At 38.5% G+C, this 21050-nt stretch overlaps 1 protein-coding gene across 2 annotated transcripts in view; it reads left to right on the forward strand.

Annotated features, from left to right (window-relative positions):
* Positions 1–21050, forward strand: part of PITRM1 (pitrilysin metallopeptidase 1) — a 58938-nt gene that overhangs the window by 10838 nt on the left and 27050 nt on the right. For both annotated transcript variants that reach the window (XM_049881653.1, XM_049881654.1), the window contains exons 7-15: positions 3879–4039; positions 8547–8673; positions 8939–9027; positions 9931–10059; positions 10694–10807; positions 11004–11100; positions 11669–11803; positions 13205–13343; positions 19552–19668. In XM_049881653.1, coding sequence (XP_049737610.1) covers positions 3879–4039; positions 8547–8673; positions 8939–9027; positions 9931–10059; positions 10694–10807; positions 11004–11100; positions 11669–11803; positions 13205–13343; positions 19552–19668 — 1108 coding nt within the window. The remainder of the gene's footprint in view (positions 1–3878; positions 4040–8546; positions 8674–8938; positions 9028–9930; positions 10060–10693; positions 10808–11003; positions 11101–11668; positions 11804–13204; positions 13344–19551; positions 19669–21050) is intronic.

The following is a 21050-nucleotide window of genomic DNA, read 5'->3' on the forward strand; positions in this document are numbered from 1 at the left end:
TGACCTCATTAATTTTTAGATGTGTAAAGGGGTCCTGAGGCCAAAATGGAGAACTGCTGTCCTAGACCTTCATCAGCATTTCCCACCGTGATTTTCAAGACCCACCCCCAATATGTGCTGGTTTTCTGAAGGGCTTTGGTTGTATTTACCATGCTGTTTCCTGATTTCTTGCTTGTGACCTCTTTTTACCTAACAAACTTTGTTAATTTTTTAATACTCAACTTGGGTATCATTTCTTTCGAGACCCCTTCTTGAAACTCAAGTTACAGTAACTACCTTTGAAATCCTCTGAAATCCCGTGGAATCTTCATCTCCCATAAAGTTGTTGTTGTTAGGTGCCGTCGAGTCGATTCCGACTCAGCGAGCGTATGCGCAACAGAACAAAACACTGCCTGGTCCTGCACCATCCTTAACAGTTGTTGTTATGCTTGAGCTCCTTGTTGCAGCCACTGTGTCAGTCCACCTCGTTGAGGGTCTTCCTCTTTCCCGCTGACCCTGTACTTTGCCAAGGATGACGTCCTTCTCCAGGGACTGATCCCTCCTGACAACATGTCCAAACTATGTAAGACGCAGTCTCACCATCGTCTAAGGAGCATTCCGGTTGTACTTCTTCTAAGACAGATTTGTTTATTCTTTTTTGGCAGTCCATGGTATAGTCAATATTCTTCGCCAACACCACATTTCAAAGGCATCAGTTCTTCTTTGGTCTTCCTTATTCATTGTCCAGCTTTCACATGCGTATGATGTGATTGAAAATACCATGACTTGGGTCGGGTGCACCTTAGTCTTCACGGTCACATCTTTGCTCTTCAACACTTTGAAGAGGTCCTTTGCAGCAGATTTGCCCAATGCAATGCATCTTTTGATTTCTTGACTGCAGCTTCCATGGCTGTTGATTGTGGATCCAAGTAAAATGAAATCCTTGACAACTTAAGTCTTTTCTCTGTTTATCATGATGTTGCTCATTGGTCCAGTTGTGAGGACTTTTGTTTTCTTTATGTTGAGGTGCAATCCATACTGAAGGCTGTGGTCTTTGATCTTCATTAGTAAGTGCTTCAAACCCTTTTCACGTTTGGCAAGGTTGTGTCATCTGCATAATGCAGGCTGTTAATGGGTCTTGCTCCAATCTTGATGCCCCGTTCTTCTTCATATAGTCCACTTTCTCAGATTATTTGCTCAGCATACAGGTTGAATAGGTATGATGAAAGTATACAACCCTGACATACACCTTTCCAGACTTTAAACCAATCAGTATCCCCTTCTTTGGCCCAAGCAACTGCCTCTTGATGTATGTAAAGTTTCCTCATGAGCACAATTAAGTGTTCTGGAATTCCCATTCTTTGCAGTGTTATCCATAGTTTGTTATGATCCACACAGTCGAATGCCTTTGCATAGTCAATAAAACACAGGTAAACATCCATCTGGTATTCTCTGCTTTCAGCCAGGATCCATCTGACATCAGCAGTGATATCCCTGGTTCCATGTCCTCTTCTGAAACCAGCCTGAATTTCTGGAAGTTCCCTGTGGGTATACTGCTGCAGCCATTTTTGAATGATCTTCAGCAAAATTTTGCTTGCGTGTGATATTAATGATACTTTTCTATAATTTCCATACTCGGTTGGATCACCTTTCTTGGGAATAGGGATAAATATGGATCTCTTCCAGTCAGTTGGCCAGGAAGCTGTCTTCCATATTTCTTGGCATAGATGAATGACCACCTCCAGCACTGCATCTGTTTGTTGAAACATCTCAATTGATATTCCATCAATTTCTGGAGCCTTGTTTTTCGCCAGTGCCTTCAGAGCAGCTTGGACTTCTTCCTTTAGTACAATTGGTTCCTGATCATATGCTGCCTCTTAAAATGGTTGAACATCGACTAATTCTTTTTGGTATAGTAACTCTGTGTATTCCTTCCATCTTCTTTTGATGCTTCCTGCGTTGTTTAATGTTTTCCCCGTAGAACCCTTCACTATTGCAACTTGAGCCTTGATTTTTTTCTTCAATTCTTTCAGCATGAGAAACGCCGCGCGTGTTCTTCCCTTTTGGTTTTCCATCTCCAGCTCTTTGCACACACGTGTCGTTATAATACTTTGTCTTCTCGAGCTGCCCTGTGAAATCTTCTGTTCAGTTCTTTTACTTCGTCAGTTCTTCCTTTTGCTTTAGCTGCTGACATTCGAGAGCAAGTTTCAGAGTCTCCTCTGACATCCATCTTGGTCTTTTCTTTCTTTCATGTCTTTTCAGTGACCTCTTGCTTTTTTCATGTATGATATCCTTCCACAACTCGTCTGGTCTTTGGTCAGTGGTGTTCAGTGCATCACGTCTGTTCTTCAGGCGGTCTCTAAATTCAGGTGGGATACACTCAAGGTCATATTTTGGCTGTCATGGACTTGCTCTGATTTTCTTCAATTTCAGCTTGAACTTGCATACGAGTAATTGATTGTCTGTTCCACAGTCAGCCCCGGCCTTGTTCTGACTGATGATATCGAGCTTTTCCATTGTTTCTTTCTACAGATGTAGTCATTTTGATTTCTGTGTGTTCCATCTGTCAAGGGCCATGTGTATAGTCACCGTTTATGTTGGTGAAAGAAGGTATTTACAATGAAGAAGTGATTGGTCTTGCAAAATTCTATCATTCGATCTCCGGCATTGTTTCTATCACCAAGGCCATTTTTTCCAACTACTGATCCTTCTTCATTTCCAACTTTCGCGTTCCAATCGCCAGTAATTATCAATGCATCTTGATTGCATGTTCGATCAATTTCAGACTGCAGCAGCTGATAAAAATCTCCTGTTTCTTCGTCTTTGGCTCTAGTGGTTGGTGTGTAAATTTGAATAACAGTCGTATTAACTAGTCTTCCTTGTAGGCTTATGGATATTATCCTATCACTGACAGTGTTATACTTCAGGATAGATCTTGAAATGTTCTTTTTGACAATGAATGCAACACCATTCCTATTCAAATTCTCATTCCCAGAATAGTAGGCTATATGATTATCTGATTCAGAATGGCCAGTAGCAGTCCATTTCAGCTCATTAATGCGTAGAATATCAATGTTTATGTGTTCCATTTCATTTTTGATGGTTTCTAATTTTCCTGGATTCATACTTCGTACATTCCAGGTTCCAATTATTAATGGATGTTTGCAGCTGTTTCTTTTCATTTTGAGTCATGCCACATCAGCGAATGAAGGTCCCGAAAGCTTTACTCCATCCACATCATTAAGGTTGACTCTACTTTGAGGAGGCATCTCTTCCCCAGTCATCCTTTGAGTGCCTTCCAACCTGGGGGGCTCATCTTCTGGCACTGTATCAGTCAATATTCTGCTGCTGTTCATAAGGTTTTCACTGGCTAATGCTTTTCGGAAGTAGACTGCCGTGTTCTTCTTCCTAGTCTGTCTTACTCTGGAAGCTCAGTTGAAACCTGGCCTCCATGGGTGACCCTGCTGATATCTGAATATTGGTGGCATAGCTTCCAGCATCACAGCAACACACAAGCCCCCACAGTATGACAAACTGGCAGACACATGGGGGCCCATACAGCTAGTGGGCAAAAATGAATCCTAGTGCATCCTTTTTAATTCCATCATGGCCTTCTCTTTGCCTTCAGTTGTGCGATTATTGACTACCCGGTGCATATTGAAAAGAAAATTTTCCGTTCTCCCCAGAGAGAGCTAGCCTTTGGCTCCTGTGCCCAGATTGTTAATGAGTTGAATGCTTACTTTAGTCTGTATCTGCATGAATGTCCGGGTTTACTGTTAGAACAGTTTTATTTGCCAGATGTTACAGTTACATGCTCCCAGAATGTGGTTGATTGCTGTATTGTAATGTAATAATGTGTGTATTTCTCTCTATATATTTTTTGTTCGTTTTTTTTGAAGACAGATAACGAGAGGATATTCTCACAGCACCTTCAAAATAGACTTCTTCCTGACCACACTTACTCAGTGATCTCTGGTGGTGATCCATTATGCATCCCAGATCTTACATGGGAACAACTTAAACAGTTTCATGCTACTCATTATCATCCAAGTAATGCTAGGTAACACTTCATTTTTAAAGTCTAATGGTATATTTTTGATTTGCTTGCTTGCATTATCTTATATTAAATGATGCTATTTCGCTCACATTTAACAAAGAGATGTTTGCTTGAGAAATAAGTAGTTTTAGATAAAATTCTTTGCTTAGTAGATTACCTGTCTAGTTTATATGGACATTCACTTTAAGAAATGTGTAATGACCAATCTTAGCACAGTGCAGTGGTTCTGTACTGCCTGGTTCTGTACTGAGTCTCGGGTCCACTGGCCTTTATCTTAGTGAGCATTACCCTCTCTGTGTCTCAGCCTTACTATGTGTGTGTAATGGGGATGCTCATGATGGCACCTGCTTCCCAGAACTAATGCAGATAATACGCGTAAAGTAGTTAGCACTGTACTTGGCTCAGAAATACTCCATAAATGCTGGTTACAGTTATTAAACCTTATTTTTGATAAATTTCTAGTTTCATGTATAACACTAGATGCAATAGTAAATCAGACATTAATATAAAATATTTTTGAGATTAATTGAAAAAAATTGAAAATTTTAATTATGAAAACTTTCAAACATCCAGAAAAGTAGATAGAATAAAATAATGAACCTCATAGATAAAATAATCAGATTATTTTCTTTGCTGAAGTATTTTGAAGTAAATTACAGACATGATAGTTTACTCTTAAATACCTGAATATGTAACCCTAAAACATAAAGATATTTCCTTACATAACATAATACTATTTAAAAGAAAATTTTTTTAAAATTGCCTGATTCTTACATTCAGATTTTCACAGTTGTCCCCAAAATTTTTGACTGATCTAAATAAGGCCCACGCATTCCATTTAGTTACCGTCTCTTAACCAGTTGTCAACAAGCCCGTTTCAATTCATGGTGACCTCTCGTGTGTCAGAGTAGAACTGTGTCTCCAGGTGCTTTCAATAGCTGGTTTTTCAGAAGTAGATCACCAGGCCTTTCTTCCAAGGCACCCATGTATAGACTCAAACCTCCAACCTTTCAAGCCAAGCACATCAACCATTTGCACCACCCAGTTTGTCGTTGTTATTAGATGCTGTTGAGTCAGTTCCGATTCATAGCAACCGTGTGTACAACAGAATGAAATACTACCTTCATCCTGTGCCATACTCATAATTGTTGCTGTTAGAGCCCATTGTTGCAGCCACTGTGTCAGTCCATCTCACTGAGGGTCTTCCTCTCTTTTGCAGACCCTCTGCCTTACCAAGCATGTTGCCCTCCTCTAGGGACTGGTCCCTCCTGATAACATGTCTGAAGTACATGAGACAACGTGTCACCATCCTCGCTCCTAAGGAGTTCTCTGGCTGTACTTTTTCCAAGACAGACTTTTTTGTTCTCCTAGCAGCCCATGGTATATTCAGGATTCTTCACCAACACCATAATTCAGCTGACTTATCTTTTAATGTAGGACAGCGACCCTCTTCCTTTTTGTCATTGACTTGTTGAAGAAATCAGTCCAAGCGTCATTTGGAATTTGTCACCTTCTGGCTTTATCTGATTGTTTTGTGGTATTGGTTGATTTATGCTTTTATTTCCTGAGAACTGAAAGTTAGATCTAAAGACTTGGTTAGAGTCAAGTTAAGCATTTTTTTAGAATATTTTGTAGGTGATGCTATGTATTACATTTTACATCACATCAGGTTTCATATAATATCTGTTCATCTACAGAGGGGGATGATAAAATTGATCACTTCACTGTAAACTTCTGCGTTTCTTCTTGTATCTCAGGAAATTTTGTGGGTTGCGATTTTAGCACTCAGAATATTGAGTTCCTTATTAACCAGTTAATGGTTTTAGTATTCATTGATGGTTGTTGCCTGAGTCAGTTATTTTATGAGTGTTTGCAAAGTTTTATAATCCTATAATTTCTTTACATACATTAGCCGGGCTTCTGTGAAGAAGAGTTTTCCATCATCAGCTGGGGCTGTAGGTTCCCTGAAGTGCTGTTCTTAGGGGAAGGGCAGGAAGGATGCTTCTTTCCCTTTAATATCCAGCTTTGGGAGAGGTGGTATTAATAGCTACCTCCAATAATGACAAAAGAGGCTCTTGTTTTTAGCCCTCTTTGGTTTGTATTGTTTTTTAGTATTATGACCTCATAGAATTTTTTTTTTTTGTATTTAAATATATTTGAACTTTTGTGATCAAATGGGATCATTTATGTATATTTTTATGCTCTAATTATCCCAGCTGTGGCTAGTGGGAGTTAAAGGTCATCATGTGTCTTTTTGCCAGAGTCTCATTGGTCTTCAGTAACTTGATTTCTGACACACGTCCCACGCTCATCTTATACATTCCCTGCTCCACATTCTCAGTTAATTGTTTCACCAAGGAGTTCTGTGACTGTTAGTTGGGAATGGCCTTTAGAGACCAGTATCTGGATACTAGGGGTGCTAATTACTACTGGATTATCATTGTTTCTAAGCCTTTGGGTATAAAAATTTAGAAAGATCTTTAAGACACTTGTTGGGTACTGATTTTTGACTCATAGCAACCCCGTGCGACAGAGTGGAACTGCCCCGTAGAGTTTTCTAGGCTGTAAGCTTTTTTTTAAAATAATATTTTATTGTGTTTTCAGTGAAAGTGTACACAGCAAATTAGGTTCCCATTTGACGATTCCTATACAGATTGTTCAGTGACATTAGTTACGTTTTTCATAATGCATCAACTTTAATTGCGTTCTGGTTGTTCCATTTCCAGTGCTCTGGTTTTCCTGTTTTCTTATCTTCTCATCTTTGCTTCAGAGTAATTGTTGACATTTTGGTCTCATACAGATGTTTTTTTAATGAAGCACTGTACTCATGGCTAATGTCCTTTATTTTGTGTGTCAGTCTGTTATTTCGCTAAAAGGTGACCACAGGGGATAGTGTCGGTTCAAGGTTTAAAGAATATCTCAGGGTGATAATCTTAAGGAGTCCTCTAGTCTCAACAGTTCAGTAAGTCTGGACTGTTTAAACACTGCATTTTTGTCCTGTTTCTATGAAGGTCCATCTGTTGTGGCCCTGTTTAGAACAGTCAGTAGTGATAGCTGGATACCGTCTAGTTCTTCTGGTCTCAGGCTGGTCGAGGCCATTTCTTGTGTAGGCTGTCAGCCCTGTAGACTTGTTTCTTCTCTGAGACTTTGAATTCCTTCTTTCTCTTTTGCTCCTGACAGGTAGAAACCAATAGTTGTGTCTTAGATCGTTGCTTGAAAGCTTTAAAGACCCCAGACGCTACTCACCTCCCTAGGATGCGGAACATGAACATCGTGAACTATATTATGCCAGTGGACTGAGTTGTCTCATGAGACGAAGGTCCTAAGCCTTCAAACCCAGAAAACCAATCTCGCAGGGTTTGGTTATGTCTGAGAAGTTTCCGTAACTATATCTTCTATGAATATATGTGTGTGTACACATCTGTACGTACACATACATATGGAGCCCTGGTGGTGCGGGTTCAGCTGCTAAACAGGAGGTTGACAGTTCAAATCCTCCAGCCGCTCCTTGGAAACCCTAAGGAGCAGTTCTACTCTGTTCTGCAGGTTCGCTGTAGATACTTCTATCTGTGCGCACATGTCGGTATCTGCCCACACAGATATATGCCTGTACACCTACATATGTGATCATACACTCATTTTTTGGGTTATTGTTGGTGTTCTAGGCTGTAATCTTTATAGAAGCAGATCACCAGAACTTTTCTCCTGTGAATCAAACCACGAACCTTTTGGTTAGCAGCCGAGCACTTAGTCTTTGTGCTACCAGGGCTCCCCCTTTTTTTTTGACACTAGTTCCCAAAATCTTAATATAGCTCAGACAACATTTAAAGGAAGAGATCAACTCACATTATAAACCTCCGCAGTTGAATAAATGTTACCTTAATAGCATTTATAATCTGAAATTTATAACCTGAAATTGAATTTTATGAAATTCATTATTTTGGTTGTTAGTCTTAGGTGGATTTATTGTATTGCTATTACTAGGGTCATAAATTATTTTAACAAATAACTTACTTGGTATTTGTAATACCTTTATAGTAGATTGAAATAAAAGATCAGTTTTTGCCACCTTTACATTTAATTGGAAACCCTGGTGGTGTAGTGGCTAAGTGCTACAGCTGCTAACCAAGAGGTCGGCAGTTCGAATCCGCCAGGTGCTCCTTGGAAACTCTACGGGGCAGTTCTACTCTGTCCTATAGGGTTGCTATGAGTCGGAATCAACTCGACGGCAGTGGGTTTTGGTTTTTTACGTTTAATTAATTCCTTCAGCACAAATTGTATTTTGTTTTTACAATCAACTTATTTTACTTTAAAAAAAAAAAAAACCTCTTCGATATTTGTAGTTAAATAAGTGAAACAAAAAGTATTCCCATATATAAAGTTCACTGCATCATGGAAACTGGCTTGTTCCCAGCTGCTGTGTGTTGTACATTCTCCCTGTCATGCAAAAAGCCTTCACTATTTGTTTCTAATCTTTTAACTAAAATAAACTATCTTCTCAAAATTTTAGGTTCTTCACTTATGGTAATTTTCAGTTAGAAAAGCACCTGAAACAAATTGACGAAGAAGCTCTGAGTAAATTTCAGAAAATTGAACCAAGCACCACAGTGCCAGCTCAGAAGCCTTGGGATAAGCCTGTAGGTCCCTAGAAAAATCAGTTTTTTAAATTATACTTATTAAACATATTGAGATTTGAACTGTGTATTAATATGATTTAAAAAATTTTTTTGTGTTGTACAATGTATTTAAGAACTTTTCAAACCTAAAGGATGGTTATTTGTTTAAAAAGAAAGTTCATTCAGTGAAAAGCATCTTTTGGACAATTCCTATAATCACACAGCTTGTGTTTGTTTAAAACTGTTTAGACTCTGTGCTTATTTAAAGCATCGTATCATTTTACAGAGGGAATACCAAATAACATGTGGCCCTGATCCACTTGCTGCAGATTCCTCTAAACAGACGACTGTCAGTGTCAGCTTCCTCTTACCAGGGTGAGTGTGGATTGTCTCAGCTTACAACAGGTAGTAAACAGTAGGTAGCCAGGTTAGAATGGTAGGCGGTGAGTTCTGCTATCAAGTATAAATGCACAGTAGGATTTAGGAGTTGAGCAGGTTTTCAGACTAGAGAGCAAAATGTCGGGAAAGGTTTTAACCACATCTGAGATGGCTTTGGGAGAAAGTCACTCTTGGTAGCTGTCCAGAAGAAAAATAATTTACTTCCCTCTTGTATTTTGAAGCTTTCATTGCCTGCAGAGGAAAGGCTGGCCTAAAACAGCATGTATTAACGTCTTGGGACTCACCAGTCCCTTTGAGCACAAGAAGAATACTGTGAACATTTGCCTCAGAAAAATACAAGACATGCCAAAACTTTGTAACTTGAGAGATTTCATGGACACTAGATTAAGAAAGGATATTTAGGAAAGGAAGGATGTTACCTGGGCTGCACGCACTGGGTGGTCTGCCTGCCACTTAGTGGTTAGACAGCCTTGAGCACTCCCTTTGTCTCATTCCCGTTTCTGGTCTACTTTACAGCCTCGATGTTAGAATTGTAGATATATTGGAATAATTTGTGTGAAAGTACTTGGCAAACTGCCATGTGATTAGCATCAGATACCCAGTTAAATCAATTCTATGGTTTGGTGCCAAAAAGAAAAAAAAAATTATAGTATATAAATACTTTGTAAGTTAAAAGAATAATTATTCTGTTTCACCTATTCAGTTATTACAGTGGAGGTTCAAATGCAAGGTCGTAGTAGAACTTCAACTTCATTGGAGGTAAAAGTGTTAACTTAATGGTGATCTAAAAAACTTTATCAGGGTCGACAACAATTTTTCTTTCTTGTTTTTGTTTTCTTCTTTTTGTCCTCCCTGTTCCCCATTCCCCTTTAAATGAAGAATCATTGATACATTTGAAGCCTTCACATTAAATCTTCTGTCTTCACTCTTGGTTGGTGGACCCAATTCTCCCTTTTACAAAGCCTTAATTGAATCTGGACTGGGCACAGGCTTCTCGCCTGATGTTGGGTAAGTTTTATTACTAGATTAGACCAGTAGTTCTCAAGGAGGTGTGGTTTTGCCCTCCAGGGTATGTTTGTTAATGTTCACAGAGATTTTTGCTTGTCACAACAGGAGGAGGGGTACTCCTGGCATCCTGGGTAGAGAGGCCAGGGATGCTGCTTGAGCGTCCTTCAGTGCACAGGACCACGTGTCCTCTCCTAGGACACAGATCTCCGGGTTAGATCGGGGCTCCGGGAGAAGTTATTTATGTAGTCCCCAAAGGGACATTTGGCAAAAAAAAAAAAAAAAGCAAGATAGCTTTTCTAAGGTCTCGGAATATTCTATGCCTGTTTTAAAAGTCAGGAAGTTAAGTATTCTTTGAAATCTTAAGATTCTGTAAAACTCAACAATTCATTTTCTAGATTTAGTTTGCCATAATTCTAAGGTTTATATTGATTTTTAGGAATAATAAAAGACATAATATAAACGTGACCAATTATACTTGAGAAGTGAATATCTGAGAATACTGCTTTATTTTTTTAGTGGAAGATTTGGAAGTTTAGAGATCTAATGACTTCTATTCTGTAGAGTATTTGATCTTTAAGTGTATTATAAAGGAATGGTGAAAACTGTATGCGTCATCTCTGTTTTTGGATTCTAGGTATAATGGATATACAAGGGAGGCCTACTTCAGTGTAGGCCTACAGGGCATTGCAGAGGGAGATATTGAGACAGTCAGAAACATTGTCGATAGAACAATCGATGAAGTCATTGAGTAAGTATGATTTGCTTTCATTCTAAATTCATGAATATTTTATGGCAAGGGGCATGATCCTTCTCACTTTTGTAACCTTTTCTGTATGTAATAAAACATATAACTTCATCTTCGGTTGTTTTAACTATTGTATCTGCTACCTTGTGTTTCTAAACCATTTGTTGTTTTCAACCTCTCTGTTAATTTTGTTCTGTAGAAAAGGATTTGAAGATGATCAAATTGAAGCTTTACTTCATAAAACTGAAATACAAATGAAACATCAGTCTACCAGCTTTGGACTTACGCTGACTTCAGTATGCGATTTCTCAACTGCTTCCTCTTTTTTTTTTTTTGACTTTTATAATAGTGGTTCTTGACAGCACTGAAATAGATTGATATTGATAGCACCTTTCATTTGAACTTTAAGTGTATTTTCAGAAAGTTATATAATTTCAGATCTGATGTAAATTTACTCTTGAGTTTTTTTATAATACATGGCTTGTCATTTTATAAGGTATTGTCTTTATTAGCTTATTGGCTTTCTAATGGTGGCTTATGCTTTTATGTGAAGTAGTTTTACACAGAATACTTAAAATGGGTAGAAATTTATGATAACTGGTGATCTGTTAGAAATGATTACATTTTCTAAAAATAATTAAAATCTATACTCTTCATTTTGTTAGAAAATAATTGCGTTAAAATGGACTTAATTTCTCTTCTTCCAACCAAATAATGACTCAGTTTTTGTTACAGAAAGTCTTCTGTCTCTACTTGCAAATATGGAAACTGAGAGCTTACTAAAACGTAAAGTCTGATATTTACTGGGGTCATAGAGCATTTGTAATGTAATACGCATTGTGAATTTAAAATTCTTTGTTCCAGTACATAGCTTCTTGCTGGAATCATGACGGGGACCCTGTGGAACTCTTGAAATTAGGAAATCAGATGGCTCAATTCAGGCAGTGCCTTAAGGAAAATCCAATATTTTTGCAAGAAAAAGTAAAACAGTATTTCAAGGTAAGAAAATTGAAGAATTTTTGTCTGTAATTTTGAAGTTGAATTGTATAATAATGAAAGGAACGCTTGGAACGTAATCTACATTATGTGAGGCTGTTCTGCTAATGAGCAGGTGACATAATGTCTCACTTGTTAATTAAAATTTAAATGCGTACATTAACTTGAAAGCATTCTGTTTTCCAGATTGTAATGCAGGTCGATTTTTCATATGTGAATATGTGTATTTTTATATATAAGTTCCTGTGTCTGTGTGTGTGTGTACTTAGCAGCTAACAGAACGTTTGCATATATTTTTGTTCTCTTTTTTAAATCAAAGAATTATATAAAATATGAGAACAGTGGATATTCTGGTTGTTTTTGTTAGTAGAATTCTTTTGATGCTTGCTTGTTTGTTTTCCTAGACATTTAGGTGTTTGTACTTGGTGGTACGTTCCCTGGTATATACTCATTAATGGCAGAACGTTTAAAAGCATGGTGCTGTGGTGGGTCAGACTATTGTCTCTAGGTCAAGGGTAACTATTTTAATACAGGAGCCCTGCAGGCACAGTGATTAGGAGCTTGGCTGCTAATCAAAAGTTGGACAGTTGGAATTCACCAGCCCCTTGTTGGAAACCCTGTGGGGTAGTTCTACCCTGTTCTATAGGGTTGCTATGAGTCCGAATCGACTTGACAGCAGGGTTTTTTGTTTTTGTTTTTTATTTTAGTTCACTCCGTTGTTTTGGACATGAGATATAATTTGACCTGCAATTTCTCTAAGTTATTATAAGTTATTTTACATAAAATTCCTGTTATATTCTAATTCACCTCTCGGTAGTTGTACAAATGAGCATTTTGTGTATGTTTTAATTGCTGAAATAAATAAGAGAAGCATGTTAAATCACTTAACATCTTTTGTTGTATTAGGTCAACATTTATTTTGTCCTCAGACTTACAAAGTTCTGAATGGGGAAGTTCTAACTTTTGAGAAGTTAATAGTTAATGAAGACTAGATAAAAATAGTTATTTTGTTCTGTTTTATATTAAATTTAAACCAAAATCAAAGATTTATATTATTAAAAAGTACAGTTTCTTTTTCCAGCCAAAGTATAAAGAAGATGTTGAATATTTATACTTTTATGGTGAAGACATAGTGACCATGATAATGATAATACTAGTAGTAATAATAACAGCATATTTGAATTTTATACTTGTTACATATCAGATCTGGTTCTGTAACCATATGTGGCTATATAATTTAATCTGCAAAACAACCCTTTGAGGAGAGCTTTATTATTATCACTATTTCAAAAATGGCTAAATGGAACTACAGATCCAAGAATACAGTGGCAGAGGCTGGTTCAATATATAAAGCTTTAATAAATTCTTGTTGTAATTTGGCTTTTTTTGTTACTGTTGTTGCAGAATAATCAACATAAATTGACTTTATCAATGAAACCAGATGACAAATATTATGAGAAACAAACACAAATAGAAACAGAAAAACTAAAGCAAAAGGTCGATTCTCTTTCTCCAAAAGACAAGGAACAGATATATGACAAAGGTAAGAGACTTCGTTATGTTCGTGGTAATTAGGAAAGGTAGCCTCGTAAGGTGACGTGCTGGCCTTCTCCCAAACCCAGTGAACTTTTTTAATTAGTTGGAGACCAGTTATTATTTCAATCAAAAAATATTTATTGGGCGTCTATAAAGTTCTATCATTACTCTCAGAAAATTTATACTGTGGTTTGGCAGGCAAGGAAGAAATACTTAAAAAGAAGTTGCATTATAAGATTTAAATTTGTAAATTTTTTGAATGCTCTCTATTTACCAGGTGATATAATATGCCAATAAAATGTAGGTCATGTTTCAATATGTATGTAATTGTCAATGAACAATATCGACAGTATCAGCTATGAGTTTAGAAGGACCACAAAGAATTGGCGAGTCTCATTGAGCTTAAATGAAGGACTTGAGCTAGTCATGAAGCACAGCCAGAATCTGTATGTGTAGGCATGGTTCAGAAGATGATGAATAGATAGATACGGATGAAATAAAGTGTTTGGGAAAGGCTGAACAAGAATGAAGAATTGAGACCAAGCTGTGGAGGACCTTGAATTTAAGACTGCTGAGTATGTACTTTGTTTATGAAGGTATGAGAAGTTATAGAAAGTCTTTGAACAATAAAATGGTGTTATTTGGGATAATTTCAAGGAAAAAGAAATTAGAGAAACTACGGAAAGGTGATTAGAAACCTAGGTATGATATGAAGACCTAAGCGAGGATGGTTGTGATGGGAGTAAAGAGAAAAGTCCAAATTTAGGAGACCTTGTAAATGTTTTCAAATTTAGCTAGAATTAGGAAAGGGATATAGCAACAAGAGAAGGGAGGAATCAGAATTCTCAATCAAAAATCATCTGGCCTGTGGAAGAAAATATTTGCAAAATATACAGTGAAACCTGTGAGAGCCAGAAGTTGAAGGAACTGCTTTGTTTTTTCGAGTCTCGAAAGTTTTCTGTCTTAGACAGGGTTCAGTCACTTTTTTATAGTGCTCTGTAGGCATACCTCGTTTCATTGTGCTTCACTTTATCGCGCTTTGCAGATACTGGGTTTTTACGAATTGAAGGTTTGTGGCAATCCTGCGTCGAGCAAGTCTATCAGTGCCATTTTCCCACAAAAGCGTGTGCTCACTTCATGTCTCTATATCGCATTTTGGTAATTCTTGAAGTATTTCAGGCTTTTTCATTATTACTGTATCTGTTATTTTGATCTGTGATGTTACTGTTGTTATTGTTTTGGGGAGCCAAGAGCCACACCCTGTAAGTTGACAAATTTAATCAGTAAATGTGTGTGTTCTGACCACTCCAATGACTGGCCATTTCCCCGTCTCTCTCCCTCTCCTGGGCCTCCCTATTCTTTGAGACACAGTATTGAAATTAAGCCAGTTAATAACCCTACCATGGCCTCTGTGTGTTCAAGTGAAAGGAGTCACATGCTCTCACTTTATATCAAAAGCTAGAAATGATTAAGTTTACTGAGGAAGGCGTGTTGAAAACTGAGACAGGCCAAATCCTAGGCCTCTTGCACCAGTTAGCCAAATTGTGGATGCAAAGGAAAGGTTCTTGAAGGAAATTAAAAGCGCCGAACACAGGAATGAAAGAAAGTGAAACAGCGTTACTGCCGATATGGAGAAAGCTTTAGTGGCCTGGGTAGGAGATCAGGCCAGCCACAGCATTCCCTTAAGCCAAAGCCTCATCCAGAGCAAAGCCCCAATTTTCTTCAATTCTCTGAAGGCTGAGGAAGGTCAGGAAGCTGCAGAAGGAAAGTGTGAAGCTAGCAGAGGTTGGTTCATGAGGTTTAAGGAAAGAAGCCGTCTCCGTAACATAAAAGTACCAGGCGAAGCAGCGAGCGCTGATGTGGAAGCTGCAGCAAGTTCTCCCGAAGCTCCAGCTGAGATGACTGATGGAGGGGCTGCACTAAACCACAGATGTTCACTGCAGGCGGAACAGCCTTCTCGTGGGAGAAGATGCCGTCTGGGACTTTCACAGCCAGAGAGAAGTCCATGGCTGGCTTCAAAGCTTCAGAGGACAGGCTGACTCTCTTGTTAGGGGCTAATGCAGCTGGTGACTGTAAGTTGAAGCCAGTGCTCATGTACCATTCTGAAAATCCTAGGGCCCTTAAGGATTATGCTAAGTCTACTGTGCCTGTGCTCTGTTAACGGAACAACAATCCGGGATGACAGCATGTCTGTTCACAGCATGGTTGCTGAATATTTTAAGCCTACTGTTGAGACCCACTGCTCAAAAAAAAGATTGAAAATATGAGTGCTCATTGGCAATGCACCTGGTCACTCAGACAGCAGTGAGATTAATGTGTTCATGCTTGCTAACACAGCATCTATTCTGCAGCCTGTGGATCAAGGAATAATTTTGACTTTCAAGTCTTATTATTTAAGAAAGAATGTTTCATAAGGCTATAGCTGCCATGGATAGCGATTCCTCAGATGGATCTGGGCAAATTAAACTGAAAACCTTCTAGAAAGGGTTCCCCATTCTAGATGCCATTAAGAACATTCATGATCATGGGAGGAGGTCAGAATATCAACATTAACAGGAGTTTGGAAGCAGTTGATTCCAGCCTTCATGGATGACATTTTTAGGGGATCAAGACTTCAGTGAAGGAAGTAACTGCAGATGTGGTGGAAATAGCCAGAAAACTAGAATCAGAAGTGGAGCCTAAAGATGCGACGGAAGTCCTGCACTCTCATAAAATGGATACATAATGGGTAACGAGTTACTTCTTATGGATGAACAAATAAAGTGGTTTCTTGAGATGGAATACATTCTTGGTGAGGATGCTGTGAAAATTGTTGAAATGACAAAGAATTTAGAATATTACATGAACTTAGTTGGTAAAGCAGCATCAGGGTTTGAGATGATCGACTGCAATTTTGAAAGAAGTTCTACAGTGGGTAAAATGCCATCAAACAGCATCGCATACTACGGAGAAATCTTTTGAGAAAGGAACAGTCAGCAGATGCAGCAAACTGCGTTGTCGTCTTATTTTAAGAAATGGGCACAGCCACTCCAGCCTTCAGCAACCACCACCCTGATCAGTCAGCAGCCATCAATCTCGAGGTAGGACCTCTATCAGCAAAAGATTATGACTTGCTGAAGGCTCCGATGATGGGTAGCCTTTTTTAGCAATAAAGTATTTTTTAATTAGGGTATTCAGATTTTTTTGGATATAATGCTGCTGCACCCTGAATAGACTACAGTGTAGTGTAAACATAACTTTTATACGCACGGCGAAACAAAAAAATGCCTGTAACTCACTTTATTGCAATATCGGCTTTATTGTCGTGGTCTGGAACACAACTCTCAGGATCTTTGAGGTGTGCCTGTATTTAGTGGAAAATATTTGAGTTTTCTTTCTCTGACATGTTTCCACCTTACACAGGTTCTGGCTTTCACAGGTTTTAATATGTAATAAAGGACTTGTATCCATAATACGTTAAAAACTTAAATGATTCAATAATGGGAAGTCAAACAACCCAATTAAAAAATGAACAAAAAATTTTAATAGATACTTAACCTAAGAAGGTATACAAATGGCAGATAAGTATAAAGCCTTGTTTATGTTGGGAATAACGTCATTATTAGGAAAATACATCATTATTTATTAGGAAGATGCATCTTAAAACTTAAGTGATACACCATTCCACACCCACTAAAAACCAAAAAACCAAAACCCACTGCCGTCGAGTCGATTCCGACTCATAGCGACCTTATAGGACAGAGTAGAACTGCCCCATAGAGTTTCCAGGGAGCACCTGGCGGATTTGAACTGCCGATCTCTTGGTTAGCAGCCATAGCACTTAACCACTAATGCCACCTAGGGTGGCTAAAATTAAAAAGTAAATAAAATCCTGCTGGTACAAAATGTTGTCAATGATACGAAGCAAGTGGTACTCTCCTAAGTTGCTAATGGAAAGCAAAATGGTGTAGCCACTAAAGAAAACCGTTTTACATTTTTTATAGTGTTAAACGTACACTTACCATGAAGCCTAGAAGTACTCCTGCTGGTTATTTACTCAAGGAATGAAAACATGTCCACACAAAACCCGAAACAACCTAGATTTCCATCACTTGGTGAACAGGTAAACAGATTCACTTAGAAACATGGATGAATCTCAAGAACATTAGGCTAAGTGAAATAAGTCAGTCACAAAAAAATACATAATACTAAATGACTCCATTTATATGAAATCCTAGAAATGGCAAAACTGTGATGACAGAAGGCAAGTCAATGATTGCTAGAAGCCAGAAGTGGGTGTAGGACATTGAGTTACACACTAGATATAGACTTTAATAGTGTGGACTATATGCATATTTTTAATAGGCTTTATGGAGGTGTAATTTACATATAATAAAACAATTTTTAAGATAAAATTCAGTGAGTTCTGACAAATACATAGTCACAACGACCATAATCATGATACAGAACATATTCATGACCCCAGAAAGTTCCTGCATGCCCTTTTGTAACCCATTTGCAGGCTTTTCTACCTCTGAAACCTCAATACGTGATTCTGACCTCAATCACCTAATGTCTGAGACCGCTTTATCCCACAAATTTCTTTTCTGACTTAAATACCACATACAGTCCTTGACCCTCCCATGGTTTTACAGTGTGTTGCCTGAATTCCTTTACTTCTTCCTTATTCAAGGTCCACTGTCTTGCCAGTGTGTCTGGCATCCTTTCCCTCCATCTCTCCATTGGGATCTGCTTTGTGAAACCCCAGCCTGGGACCAGGTCAGCCCCCCTCTTGCTGCCCTTCTGCACTCAGCCTGCAAAGTGCTGTTGGAGGAAGCCACATGCTGGTATGGTTTGGGGCCAGTATAGATTGTTGTTGTTTTGTGCCCTCAAGTTGACTCTCATAGTGACCCTACAGAAGTAGAGTTGTTCCGTAGGGTTTCTTAGGCTTTGATCGTCACGGGAACAAATCACCAGGTCTCTTCTTTCTAGGAGCCACTGGTGAGTTTGACCCGCCAGCCTTTCACTTAGCAGCTTAACCATTGCACCACCAGGGCTGCTGATTTGACACTATGAACTGCTTCTGTCTTCTTGAAACTGCCCCCCCCCCTTTTTGTTTACTTGTGTTAGTGTAGCTACACCAGCCTGCTTTTCCTTAGTGTTTTCATAGTTTCATCTTTTCAAAGCTTCATCCTTTTTTTCCATCCTTTTATTGAGAGACTGTCTGTGTTCTTATCTTTAGGGTATTTCTCTTTTAAGCAGAATACATTGAGTTTTGTTTTCACATTGAGTCTGACAATCTTAGTCTTTTAATTGGAATGTATAATCTGTGTACCTTGATGTAATTTAGTGATATACATCGTCATTTCATACCTTGGATTCGCGTCTCTAAGTGGACAGTTTGTGATAACTTGCTCTCAAGGAACTTAGGAACTTTAAAAGGGTAGAAATGGAAGATGAGTGAAGCTTCTACTCTTCCGTTTAAGGTCAGCGTGTCAGACACCATAAGTATCCTTTATCATGATCTCAAGTTAAATTCTAAATCAGCTACAGCCATCCCCTACAAATCATGTATGTGAAACAGTGTACTTTTATATTTGACGGAATTTTAAACTCTGAAGTCTCTTTACACATGTACCATTCTGTTCTATCCTTAAAATTCTAGAAAACTTTTGGATTGTCTTTTCTTATAGATTGTGTAATTCTGTGGAATAATTCCATGAAAAAGGAGCTTCTGCCTCTGATTATATGAATAGGCTATCAGGCCTCAAAAATGTATTTTTAAGTATTGTTATAATTTGTGAAATTTGTGTGATTATAAAAGCATTTCGCTGAGGTTAGTGAACATAAAACAGGAGAAAACAAGTGCAAAGGTCAGTAAATTGGAAGCCAGCAAGACATGATTTGAAAATCCTGAGAAAAGTACAGTCTGTATAGTAAAAAATTCGGGAGGTGACTGGAAACTGCTGGAGTAAACCACTGCTCTCCAGCAATTTTTTTTAATAATTGAAAAATCAGAATTGGAAAACGGGCTACCTACTGCGCCAGGTTATTGATGCCTCTAGATCTAGTTTGGAAATGGCAGATGCCGTATAAACCTTAGGTACTGATGTAGTAGCAGTTGGCATGGGATTGCTATTTTTTTAATCTTAAGTTAATACCACATAGGAGATAAACTACATAAAATCTTTTAATTACCCTCCTGAATGTTCATTACCCGTTTTTCTTGTTTTTAGGTTTAGAATTACGGACTCAGCAAAGTAAACCTCAAGATGCCTCTTGTCTACCAGCTTTAAAAGTTTCGGATATCGAGCCTACCATATCTTTTACTCAGTTGGATGTAGCATTGGCAGGTCAGTGCCAACACTGTAGTTTTCATGGGTACAAGTTTTCTTTAGAGAACCTGGTGGCACAGTGGTTAAGCACTTAGCTATTAACTGAAAGCTTCGGATTTGGAACCCACCAATGGTTCCTTAGGAGAAAGATGTGACAGCCTGCTCCAGTAAAGATCCCAGCCTAGGAAACCCTATGGGGCAGCTCTGCTCTGTCTTTTGAGTTGGAATCAACTTGATGGCAACGGGTTTGGAAGTTTTCTTTAGTTAAATGTCAGTATCCATGGTCATATTTTGAATGTTTTTCATGAAACATTTGAATGTCCCTTTTCACTTGGTTACTTCTCTTTCACATTTCTCATAAATTGTTTCTAACACTCAGTGTGACAGACTTCTCTGCTCAGTGAGCGTCTTGTGTTTGTTTTCCTGGGGGTGGATCGGGTGCGGCTTTGTACTCTGTGGCTTCGGGAGCTAATGAGGACTGGGGCTGTGCTGCAGCTGTGTAAGTGCACTTTGTAAAGGGCGTGGTCTGTAAGTATACAGGAGACTACAGGAGGTCAGTAGGCAACACCTTGTAGGTGCTGAGGAGTCATGGAGAATGGGGAGGGAGTTCCAGGCTGCTCTCGTCCTCCTGCCTCATCCTGGTGTGACGTTCTGTAGCCAGCCACTGTTGTTACGTTCTTAAAGATACTCGGTTTCACTTTGGCTTCTCGTTGGTGGCATGTGAGACACGTTGCTTTCTTGAGTAATGTTACCCTGTTAGGTGCTGGCTTTCAGCCTCCAAATGGACAGTAATTTCCTTTAGTGATCTGTCCTGAGGACAGTCAGTCACACTACAGTGTTAGGCTCTAACGCGCACCTGCCTAGGATAGGGTTCTGAGCTGTATGTGAACATCACTTGTTTTTTGTGAAGCAACTGTGGTCTACCTTTTTTTTTTTTTTTAACATTGCTTGTCATGTTTACCACATCTGATTTATTTGTGGATGTATGCATATGTGTAAATATTTTCTTCTAGACTAGGCTTCTTGAAAGTGGAGTCAGAGTCCCTCTTACCTTTAATTCCCCTATATATAGATGAAGCTCATTGATGCTCATGAAAAAATTAGGGAGTATAAATCAGCGTCAGCTGCTCTTCTAGTTCAAGGAATTGTGCTCGGGATATAAAAATGTAATACATAATACCTACCCTTGAAAGACTTAGATCTCTGAAGACACGGTATGTGAATAGCAATACAGAATATCATATGCCCAGAGAAGGGTTTGTGTAAAGGCGAGTGATGGTGGATGGAATAAGGTAAGGACAAGCTTGAGTACTAGAATAGTTATAAAACCAGAAGAATATTACTATATTCTTCTCTTCTGATTCTTTAAAACATGGGGATTACTTTAGTATTTAAGACTT

This window comes from Elephas maximus, chromosome 4 (assembly GCF_024166365.1).
Source record: "Elephas maximus indicus isolate mEleMax1 chromosome 4, mEleMax1 primary haplotype, whole genome shotgun sequence".
Lineage (NCBI taxonomy): Eukaryota > Metazoa > Chordata > Mammalia > Proboscidea > Elephantidae > Elephas > Elephas maximus.